Source organism: Capsicum annuum, chromosome 9 (genome assembly GCF_002878395.1).
Source record: "Capsicum annuum cultivar UCD-10X-F1 chromosome 9, UCD10Xv1.1, whole genome shotgun sequence".
In the NCBI taxonomy this organism is placed as follows: Eukaryota; Viridiplantae; Streptophyta; class Magnoliopsida; order Solanales; family Solanaceae; genus Capsicum; species Capsicum annuum.
In genome coordinates, this window is record NC_061119.1 from 206,555,498 (window position 1) to 206,568,209 (window position 12,712).

Below are 12,712 nucleotides of genomic sequence, written 5' to 3' on the forward strand. Positions count from 1 at the left end.
AATAATAATTAAATAATTATTTATTAAATTTCCGACTATAGTAGTCAAAAAAATATAATTATTGAATAATTATTTATTAATTTTACGACTACAGTGGTCGGAATAATTACAATTATAAATAATTATTTATTAAACTTCCGACCACTGTAGTCGGAATAATTATGATTCTTAAATAATTATTTATTAAATTTTCGACTACAGCAGTCGGAACAATTATAATTATTAAATAATTAATATATTAAATTTCCAAGTACAGTAGTCAGAATAATTATAATTATTAAATAATTATTTATTAAATTTCCGACTACCTCAGTAGAAAGTTTATAATTATTAAATAATTATTTATTAAATTTTTGACTAGAGTAGTCGAAATATTTATAATTATTAAATAAATATTTATTAAATATCTGACTACGTTTCCATTCAAAGTAGTCGATAATATTTTTCCGACAAGCTATATTCCGACTACCATGAAACAGTCGGAAAGTAGTCGGAACTACCTTATTTTCCGACCACATTCCGACTACATTTACCGTTGAAAAAATGATGTTTTCTAGTAGTGAGTGAGACACGTGAAATTTAAATGACATAACACGTCTAGTCAAATCAAAGACTAATGAAAATTGCCATGTGTACAAGTGATACGTTCCAACCAATCAAATATGGCCATGTCACCATCAATTTGATTGGCCAAAAGAATCCCTAGCCGCCATCATTCTTTTATCCTACAACTATAAAGTATAAATAAAGGTCTCATAATTCAGAAAAAGAGAAATGTTAACAAGACATCAGAGAGAGAGCTCGTGGATCAAATACTACAAGTATTTTCTACAAGTTATAAGCATTCAAACACTCAGATATTTTCTACGATCAAGACGTAGATTCAAGATCAAGGTTCAAACCCTTGAAGTCAAATACAATTCAAGATCAAGATCACTAAATTAAAGCTCAAGCTTAAGGCCCTTGATTTCAAATATAAGTCTTGATCAAGTCCATTAAATTCAAGGTGACGTTTCAAGCAATTGAATTGAACTATTCAAGTAAAAGCTAAGATCAAGACCACCAAATTCAAGATCAAGCTTCAGGCCCTTGAATTAAAGTACAAGTCAAGATCAAGCTCTGGGCCATTGAATTTAAGTAAAAGTCAACATCGAGCGAGAGAGATCCCTTGTCTTCGTTGCTAGCACGATAGAAGCCCTAACCTATAGCAACTGTAAATATCGAATCAAGTCTCCAATCTTCAGATCAGTCCATCCGTAGTGGAGAAATTTTGGCCCACTAAATTCGATATCAAGTTTTTGACCTTTGAATTCAAGTAAAATTTAAGATAAACTTCAGACCTTTAAATTCAAGTACCACTCAAAATCAAGTCCGCTAAATTCTATATCAAATTCAAAAATTCTTGAATATATTTTCGAAAGGAAGAATTAGAAAATTTATAGAAATCGTAACATTAAACATATTTAAATCAAATACGACAATTATTGCGATATTTTCTTATATTAATTATTATTTATTCAATGAAAATTTTATTGTCTAGATTATTATCTTTATCTCATTGACCAAATGATCCATACCAAAGTACAAATGTGACATCATTTATTGTTAAGGTTGATTTTTTTTTGTGGGAGGGGTTGGGTTTGGTTTGGTGGGTGGGTGGGTGGGGGGGGTTGTTCAAACAAAAAGACATTACTTCAACTCCACATCTTATAGTTCAAATTATTTTGTAGTGAGACAAATTAGAACTCCCATCAAGTCCTTTCTTATTGGAATATTCAAAGAAGTCCTTCATTGTTGTTGCTCTATACTTTGGAGGATTGTCTTTTGATAATAATTCCTCAATTGGTCCATAAATTCTGGAAGATGCAAATGGCCCTGTGCTGAAGAAACTTGCTACTGATATTCTTGGTCCAATTTTATTTGCCAATACTCTGTGCTCCAAGCTCTTGTACTTGTCATTCGATATAAGCTAAAAAATCAAAAGTTGAAAGAAACTCTATAGGTTAATAATTTGTTAAAAATCATTAAAAAGGAGATTTATATTAATTCTATAAATTTCATCAGTGATCATCTAACTTTCAGTTTGTTGCACCAAAATTTTGATGAAGAAATAACTCACTTGTAAGTCTATAGGTCACACTTACACAACATTCGAAAATGTATGCTAAATTCAATCCTGAATAACACATTGTAGGATGTCATATGCATAAATTTGATACGCAAGTATAATCATGTCTAACAATCCACCTTGCATAACCCATGAGACACCACTTTAAATTTTATGTGATATATAGGGTCATTTTTTCGTTTCAATTGTAATCTTAACGTAGTAATAATTTAAAAAAGTCATAATATATAAACGTATTCTTTAATTTGACCTCAGTTGTCATCTATGCCCTTAACTTTGAGTATGCACAAATAGATATTTTAATTATCATAAAAGTGAATATGTATACAAACAGATTATCCTACATGACAGATCTCAAGCAATTTGACATGTAGGATGCGAGCATCTATTTGTTCAACTGATCTTTGATACTTTAACTATCTACTTGTACACACCCAAAATTGAAGGGAATAGATGACATCTGATGTCAAGTTAAAGGGCACATTTATGTATTAGTCAATAAAAAATGAACGAACACCCATAAGAAAAGGCAGTCCAATGCACGTAACCAACATCCCACGTTAAATAGTGACCTTTAAAGGAATGTAATGTAAGTTAGGTTGTGTTGGGTTCGAAATCGAGAGGGCGTCATGCGGAAGCTATTAGTTGAAAACTATGAGACGGTAAATAAGATGACAACGAAAAACAATATTAAAAACATAATTTTGTTATATGATTTGACCAATTGGCCTACATATAAAACCTAATATTAAAAAGCATAAAACTAATGACAGAGAAAATCTTCCCCTAAACGAAACTCTTAAAAGACTACATCGTGGATGCTAATGTATTTTGGTATGAGAAGGGGATCTTCTATTCGTAGATGTCCAAAACCTTTTCTCCAACAAAAAGTTATCCAAATATGGAAAAGAATTATATTTTTTCTTTTAGGAAAAATAAAAGTAATTATGGTAACTTTTATTTTCTTTTTAAGAAAAAGTAAAACTTAAATATAGCAAGAAAATTAGGACAAAAACCCTAACAAATCTCCCCATTTTGGCTTGATTTTCTTCAAAATATTCTTGATCCTCCTTCTTCTTGTGCATTATCTTCGTTCTTCATATATATTCTTCATATATCACTGTTGTTTGGAATGTTTAAAAATGGAATTTTTGGGGTTAAAAAAATATATTAGCCATTTTCGGGTTAAAAATATTGGAGCCCTTTTGCAGGGTTAAAAGTGAGCTTTATTTTCAAATATGTGACATCAGGATTGTTAAAAATATGATTGATAATTATCTCCACATGTTACTTTTGGACATATATCTCCATTATCATCAAATTGGTTGCAACTTTGATCTTAACATGTCCTCAATTTGAACCACCAAACCATTGAACCATGACTCTGATACCACTTTTTGGGTTCGAAATCGAGAGGGCGTCATGCGGAAGCTATTCGTTGCAAATTATGAGACGATAAATAAGATGACAACGAAAAACAATACTAAAAATATAATTTTATTATATGATTTGGCCAATTGGCCTACATATAAAACCTAATATTAAAAAGCATAAAACTAATGAGAGAGAAAATCTTCCCCTAAACGAAACTCTTAAAAAACTATATCGTGGATGCTATTGTATTATGATATGAGAAGGGAATTTTCTATTTATAAATGTCCAAAACCTTTCCTCCAAGAAAAAGTTAGTCAAATATGGAAAATAATTATATTTTTTCTTTCAGAAAAAGTAAAAGTAATTATGGTAATTTTTATTTTCTTTCTAAGAAAAAATAAAACTTAAATATAGTAAGAAACTCAGGACGAAAACCCTAACAGGTCGGTCAGACTCTTGAAAAAAACACTCCACCCATGTTGAATCTTTAAAAGATGTATTACTTTTGGAGGATCAGACGCACGCACAATAACATTTTTTCAGAGTCCGGGCATCATCATAGACTGTAAGTAGCCACCTTGATAAACTTTATGGCTCGGACGTCTAATTTATAGATCACAAAAAGACAATTTTACTATTACTTCAAGACCGCTAAATAAAGAATAAAAATAAAGACTTGCCTGGAGAATGTCACCAATATTGATAACTAAAGCTCCATGAGTAGGAGGAACATTAACCCATTGATTCTTGTGAAAAACTTGAAGTCCACCAATATCATCTTGCAAAAGCACTGTGAAAAAGTCACCATCAGCATGTTTACTTGTGCCCATTGCAAGTTCTGGTTGTGGGCATGAAGGGTAGTAATTGCACAATATGCCTAGCCCCTCAGCACATCCCATTTCTTTGAGATGGTTAGGTTTGAGACCAAGTCCCTCTGATAATAACTCAAGCAATGTGTATCCCAATTTCATCACTTGATCTGAGTATTCAATTGTAATTTCCCTGAAAGGATGTGTAAGCTGATAAATTAAAATGAATTTAAGTTATGCCGTCAGACCTTTCTATAGTAACATTATTTGTGTGGATACTATTTGACTACTATAGCAAAATCTAACATATAATATGCATAACATGAAAATCGACGTCAAAGAAGGCTTAGATGTTATAGTGAAAAGTTGTTATAGAGGAAGTTTGTTATAAAGAGGTCTGATTGTATATATTACTAGTGAAATGTCTAGAAATGTTATAATGAAAAGTTGTTATAGAGAAAGTTTGTTATAAAGAGATCTGATTGTATATATTACTAGTGAAATGTCTAAAAAGGTTTTTTCCCCCTCACCTGGTCAATGTCTGGTACCACACTTTAAAGGTTTGACTAGTTTGAATTTGCATTACATAATGCTTATTAGTAACATCTTAATCTATGACCTACAAATAAGAAATAGAAGCATCTAGCCAAATAACAATCAATAGGCGGAGAAAAAGTCAAAGATAAATTTATCTCTGCCCCCTCTTAGTTTGGCCTTTTCAATAAAAGATACTCCATATTACTAACATTTTGTAAAAAAGTTTGAGAGAAAATTTGGACTATTTTGGTTCATGATATATACCTTAATGGGAATGGTCCCTTATGTATGCAAGAAGTTACTCCTGTTGGGTTCAGGTCTCTCTAATCTTTCAGTGTTTTGATGATTGACAAATCTAGTGGAAGGGGCCAGTTAGTGGGGAGCAACACAATAATGATCCTTTCCCTGTCCACCAATGGGAATGTTTCTCTCCCATTGGATTATATATATGCACATCATCTTGTAGAGAGAAGACCAGTTTTTACAGAATATCAAAGCAGCACTCTCTTTGGCAAAAGTTGTTTTGTTCTTCAATGAAAGCAAAACTTCAACAACTTAGAAACCCTCTGCTAATAGTGAAATATGTTTTTGTTTCTAGGTTGAACAGGTCTTTGTTTTAGCTCTTACAACTGTAAACTCACATCTCGATTAGAGATTCTTGTGGGTATTTTTCTCTTTATTTTATGTTGAACTGTGGTGTTTAGTTAGAGTTAGCTAATGGAGTCTTTCAAGTAGATTTACATGGAAAAAGGTGTAGCAATAGAGTTATTGCTAGTAAGGATTAAGAGGTTAATTCCTAGGAAGCATAGAGGTGTAATCTGAATCTTGTTTGGTGATGGCGAAGAGGTTGAGAAATCCTAATGGAGTAGGTCGTGATTTTACTCCCTTGAGCAAGGAGATTTCCACGTAAACATCTTGCATCTTTACTTTACTGCTATATATTTATGTTCTGGTCTGCTTAGAGACCTGATAATGTATCAGATCCCTAACTCTGTGGTGGACTCGTACAAATCATTAACTACAACTTGATATATACCATACTCTGTGGTACACTTATTTATGGACCGCGACTGTCACATATATTGGTTCTCTTTAGATTACCTAATATCGTAGTAGATAATATAATTAACATTTACGCTGTCAATATATATAAGTTAAATTATTACCTGCATGCCTCAGGCAATTCCTCAGGCTTAGCAGGACTAGGAGCCATGACAGAATAAAGTGAATCCCTCCAATTTGCCGCAAGAGCTTTATCACTAAACAAATCAAAATTGGAGTTATACATAACATTCCTTGCAACATCTCTACTATAGTATGGCTTTTTTATGTCTACATCTTGCTCATGAAAACGTCGCGTCCCTCGCAACATTTCATCTAGGATTGACATTGGAATACCATGATTGATCACTTGGAAAAAACCCCATGTCTCTGATGCTTCTTGAATTTGTTTAACTATTTCTTTCTTGTTGTTGTTGATGTTCTGGAGGTCTATTAAAGGGAATATGAAATGTGTAGTTTTAGGATTTGAGGGGTTATGTTGTAAAGCCTCCGGATGATTGAATATTTTAGGTACTTCAGTAATTCCAGCATCAATAAGACCTTTAACACCTGCTTTTGTGTCATCAAAGGCTTTTTGTTCACTATACTTGTCATAGTTTTGTTGTGTGTTAAAGGCTGCCATGAGGTTTATTGGAGCAAGTACCAAACTAGTAATGAAAAGCTGTGAAACACAAAATTTGATGATATGGATTTAAGTTCAGACTTCAGTATGGCATATTTATAGTGACAATTTTTCTTGGTAAGCACAATAGTACCCAACTTGAAGGCAAGATTGTTGCACTTTCCTTGGCCAAAACCATGCCATGCACAAGTGATGTATCATTTTTAGTCAGCTTCAAATTTTGCTATAAATAAAATGAGTTGACTTTTCAAATAGCCACTCAAACAATATTTATTATCTCATATAGTAATATTTTGCTTGAACTTGTTCGAATCGAGATATTAGGGTAACTAATCTATTCAGCGGTGTAGTCAGAATTTTTATTAAGGGTGTCAGACTATAAAGAAGTAAGAGCACACAAAAAAGAATTTACTAATGAGAAGAATATAATTACATCACCACAACTGCACTTGACGAGGTTTCATCTCTTGAAATATTTATATAATAGCATCATTAGAAATATTAATAAAAATACATTTTTTTTCCTACATAAGAAACCAAGTAACTGCTCAAAAGTTCATCATTCATTTGATTCCGCAAGTCATTTTTAATAAATTTCATTGACGAAAAAGCTCTTTCAATGAATGCAGTGGCAATTGGTAGAAACAATGCAAATTTCACGACGAGCGACGGTGGCGACAATGAGCAGTGACACTTGACGGTGAGGCGTGGGAAGGACTCTTCTCGATCGTTCTAATATTGAAATTGGAGGACTATTCGTGAGTTCGTGTTCTAATATTGAAAATTGGGACTATTTCTGTCCCAATTTCCAATGACACTTTTTATTTTCGAGAGCCAAACAATGTAAATTTGATCGTAAATTTGGGTATGAAATTTTTAATTTTTTAAAAATAAAATTTTATATATTTAGAAAGTACTTAATATACTATAAGTTACAATAATTTACAACCTAAAGTAAGAAAACATACATGAAAAAATTGCAATCAAAACTTGTTTCAATTTCAAATTCGAAAGGTGCCACGTAAATTGAGACGAAGAATGATTAGTTAAACTCCTAAATTCATTAACTTTTTCAAATAATAAATAAAGTCTAGTCAACATAATAAGTAAAGCGGGCCTCTAACCGCACGCTTCCTTTTTTAAAAAAAACTAGTTTGACCGCACATGCCTCGCACGTGTAACTTTTGATTATTTAAAATTGGAGATTTTGTCTATTGTGAATGTTTTTAATGACGTGCAAAAAGCTCAAATCACTTCTCCAAAATCTTTCACACTTTAATATAATAATGTAAACATAACTTATATTTTATTGTAAATACATATATATTTTACCATCAGAAGTTTAAGTGTTTAATGAATCGTCATTTTTGCGCTCGTCATGCAATAACTCTTTTTCTTGTTGCTAGAGCCTAAGAAAGATGCATCGATTTGAACCTATTTGTAGTACGGTTATTTTTTTTCTATATTTAAAATTTTTTCTTATTTTTAAAGTTAAATTTCTAGAAAATCTTTTCTCACCTACTTAAAACTTTTAGAAATTTGATATTTCATATTTTAATGCTTTCATATTTATTTGTAGATTTTCCAGATCTTCTTAAAATCAACTAATTTTAAACTAATGAAAAAGATATTGGTTTCATTAATTATGATAACTTCTAATAAATAAATGTTTTACTATAAATATTTAGTTAATTTTCAACTCTTAAATATTAGGAAAATAATGAAAAGAAGATTTTATCTAAAACAGAGACTTTTGATTAATGGCAAAATGTTCAAACAATATTTCTAAGGTCCTTTACACTTTTAATATTATTATTATTATTATTATTATTATTATTATTATTATTATTATTATTATTATTATCGATATAAATAAATTATAGATTATAGATATAAATATATTTGTAGCCAATAGAAAGGGGAATAAAAGATATTCATACCATTTTCATTATACGAAATATAATTTTGAGAGCATGTAACTGTTATCAATAACAAAACAATCAACAAAGCGATTCTTCAATCAATACGTTGTCATGACATATTAATATTTTATAGTCGTAGAGATTTCATACAAAAAATCTTCAAGAGTTTCTTATAGAATAATAATCAACTCTTAAATTACACTAAAAAAAAGAATAAAAGATTTTAAAAAAACATAAAATAAAGATTCTAAATTTACAAACCTCATGACTACAAACACGTCCTATCCATAAATTTGATATATCTTTTGACAATTGAAAGAGACTACACAAATAAATAATAAAGAAGAACAAAATCTTAAACAAATTACAATAACAATTGATAATTAGAATACTTGTAGGTACTTTTCACTAATACTGCAAATTCATTTAAATACATCTAAGGAATTGATGAAATCGAAATGATCCAATTTTTATTTTTTTTAAGTTTTCCTTCTAGATTTTGATTTTGGGTTTCACGCCACCTTTTCTAAATAGTATTCGATTTGGATTTAATAATACTTTTTCTAATTAAATAATGATTTTTTAGTTCTCATTAATTTTGATGTCTTAAATATTATTATAATAATTTAATAACAACAATTTGAGGAAAAGAGTATTTTATCTATTCTGAGTGTTGTTAATGAGTTTTTGCTCATATTTTTCATGTCAATCAATAAAATATACACAAGAATTCAGAAAAACATTATTAAAAAGAAGCAAGTGATGCTTATAAAATATCTATTTAGATAATATAAATAAATATTACATCTCAAGCATCCTACTGCATGTTGTCTCTCAGCAAATTTCTTTTAAAAATAGAAAGGACAAATTAAATTGGAATTTCATGAAAGTTAAATTATTCTATGCGATATATAATAGCTTAAAATAATTTTCTAGTTTAGTAATTTTGTATTTAATTAAATAATTTTTTTTTTATTTTTTTACATTTTGTATGATATTGAAAAGTTCAAACCTTAAAATCCTTCTAATATAACCAGCTGTACGTACCTCAAACCTTAAAATCCTTCTAATATAACCAGCCGTACTTACTCCTAACAAGAGATAATCCCAAACCATTTTCTAACAAATTAAGCCAATCTTTTTTTGACAATTTAGCCAATAATTTTTTCATTCTTCTCTGATTCTCCTTGTTTTTTTTTTCTCATTGAATTTTTAAAGCTTTTGTATTACTAGTTTAGGTGTACGCGCCTCGCGCGTGTACCTCACTTTATTGAGTTCAAATGTTATACGAAATAGGATATTTGTTTAAATAATAAAGATGAATATAATAATTAAATTCAACATCTTTTGGGGAATTTATTTAATTAAATCTAACCTTAACCAAAAAAAATTGTCAAAGTCGATCGACATTCATCTACCACCTGTAAACTGCAACAAAAATAATACGATGATAGAGACATCAAAACAATATAATTAAGTCTAACCTTTACACAATTTTTTTCTCAAAGCCGCCCGACACTCATCTTCCATCTGTAAACTATAACAAAATAATGCGATAATAGATATATCAAAATAATATAACTAAACTTAACCTTTACACAAAAAAATTCTCAAAATAAAGATATAAAAATAATACAATTAGACCTGACCTTTACATAAAAACACTCTTCAAGGCTGAGTAAATTAATTGAATGAAAATAAAGAAGATATATATGCACAAACATTGAATTCTATTATCAAGCATCTACCAATCTAGAGCATCAATCATATTTTTTCAATAAGTAAATCGATTTCTTCTCTAGTTTAACGTGCATCTCAATATATTTATAGAAGTATTTTCTTAATACAGTTCTATTTTAGTAGTATTTTTCTATCCTATTTTAGGAGTATTTTTCTAATTGATCTATTAATTAGTTCTCTTTTTATTTATTTTAGGAGTCCCATATATTTTAGAAGTCAGGTTAATATAATATAAAAAAGAAAGTCAAACTATTACCCATTAAAAATATAGATATGCTTTTTATACAAAAGTCCAACTTTCGTACTTCTTTTTATTTTTATAATAGAATACTTTTAAATTAAATTTCTTAAAATAAATATTTTATCAAACTATATTATTTTAAAATTTTATTTTTAGATTGAAAATAAAAGGTGCATTTGTATACGTATAGAAAATTTTCAAAAATTACCTTCAATAAACAAAGATGTAAAATAATCTTATTACATATATTTTAGGAATTACATATATTTTAGGAGTCTTTAATTCAAATATATTTCTTTCTATATATTTTAGGAGTTAAATTAATATTATAAATATAATTAAATAATAATTGAAAGAAAAATAGTGAAAAGATGATTTTGTCAAAAGCAAAGACTTTTAATGAAGGATAAAAAGTTCAAATCACTTTTCTAAGGGTTTTCACACTTTTAATATATTATAGATTATAGATTATAGATATAGATATAGATATATGCTAAAAGAAACCTCCCAACATATATATTTTAGGAGTCGCATTAATTAAATCTTACCATATATTCTTTCTATACCATATATTTTAGGACTCTTCCCACATACTTTAGGAGTTGATATTATATATAGTGATATAATAATTGTAAAAAAAAAAGGTGAAAAGACAATTTTATCTAAAGAGGAGTGTTTTAATAAAGGAAAAAAAGTTCAATTCACTTTTCTAATGGTCTTTACACTTTTAATATATTATTATAGATATAGATATAGATTAAAAGTCAACATAACTTTTATACTCCCTTTGCTTAAAAAAACAATCTATTTAAACGAAATGATCCTTTCCTTAATCCGATTCAAAAATATTCTTTATTTTTCTTAAATTTTATGTCAAATCAAAATAGAACAATATTCACGATATAACTGCTAAAGAGTGTAAAGGTTAGATTTAATTGTATTGAACTAATATCTCGATTATTCAATCTTTGATAAACTTTTGTTTAAAGATTAGATTTAATCATATTGTACTGTTGTAGTTTCTGATCTATCATTATGTGTTATTTTGTTATTATCCTTTATGTGATAATTCATATCGTAGAAGATGATTAAGATATTGATACTCCAAACATGGCTTGATGCATAAAGCTGCTTAAGGTGAAATTTCTTCTTTTATTGAGACAACTAAATGAAAAGAGGTTCATTATTTTCAGAAATTTACTTTTTCTAAAAGAAAGAATTTTATAGCTCTAAGACATTGTTTTGAATTATTTACATATCTTTTTAAAAATTGTGTACCCATTCATATGAGATACACCGTACACGGGTAAAATACTTATTACAAAGCTACAATATATAGAAGCATGAAGATTCTCCATGAAATAGTGAGCAACTTTTTTATCCCTCACATTGGACGGACATAATTTTATTTTGTAGTTTTTCTTATATTTAAAACTTTAAAATAAAATTGACTAAATTTTGGTTACTATTCCTTTATATTTGAACTAATTTAAAATTGAATAAAGTTTCAAGTACATGTACATTTACTCAAAAATTCATGTGAAAACGTATGTGTGGTGTTAACAATATGTAAGAAGCCTTCTCATTTTATATTCGCAAATTTTATAAGTGGATTTTCGCAAAATAGTGAGCTAAATAAATATTTCGTACATAAAATATTAGACAAAATGTATGTTGGAAAATAGTTTTTTTGACATGCCTATGATCAACAGTCTTTAAAGTCAATTGTTATTTTTTAATAAATTATTTTCTTTTATATATTTTATATTAATGATGATTTGACTTGAAGCACACTACAACACACGTATACTTGACTAGTGACTATTAATTATCAGAGCAAAAAGTTCATGAAAAAAAAAAGATAAATTATTATTTAGGATATGTTACACTTTATTACCTTTTTGATTTCTTAAATGTATTCCTTGAAATTAGTCTAGATACAACTTATCGAGATACACCTGATTCAAATGTTAGAATTGTAAAAATTAAATAAAGTTGCCTTTTTCACTTTTTTGTTTCTAGTCAAAGAGCCCGTTTAGAATTGTTGTTAAAAGCCTGCGTATTTGAGAAACACTTTTATAAAATGACTTTTTAGTAAGTGTTTGGTAAATTTATTTGAAAAGTGCTTTTGATAAACAAATTGTGTTTAGATAATCTTTTTCAAAAAGTATTTTTTGAGACAAATGACCAAAAAGGATATCTATCAATAAACTTTTATTACTAAAATCAAATTATAGAGAAAATTTATTTTAAATATCTACTATAATATTTTTGATT

The 12,712-nt window shown here is 28.6% G+C and overlaps 1 protein-coding gene across 1 annotated transcript; it reads right to left on the minus strand.

The window, feature by feature from the left end:
• Positions 1–1,669: 1,669 nt before the first annotated feature.
• On the minus strand, positions 1,670–6,601 carry LOC107841890 (1-aminocyclopropane-1-carboxylate oxidase homolog). Its single transcript, XM_016685743.2, has 3 exons — positions 6,015–6,601; positions 4,183–4,504; positions 1,670–1,969 (listed from the first exon to the last, which is right to left on the minus strand). The coding sequence occupies exons 1-3, from the start codon at positions 6,530–6,532 to the stop codon at positions 1,715–1,717; spliced, it is 1,095 nt and encodes a 364-aa protein (XP_016541229.2). The 5' UTR covers positions 6,533–6,601; the 3' UTR covers positions 1,670–1,714.
• Positions 6,602–12,712: the final 6,111 nt, after the last annotated feature.

Coding starts and splice junctions, on each gene's coding strand:
- LOC107841890 (XM_016685743.2), bottom strand. CDS start 6,532: ATGGCAGCCTTTAACACACAACAAAACTATGACAAGTATAGTGAACAA. Junction 4,505..6,014: donor GAATTGCCTGAGGCATGCAG/GTAATAATTTAA, acceptor ACATCCTTTCAG/GGAAATTACAATTGAATACT. Junction 1,970..4,182: donor ATATTGGTGACATTCTCCAG/GCAAGTCTTTAT, acceptor TTGATTTTTTAG/CTTATATCGAATGACAAGTA.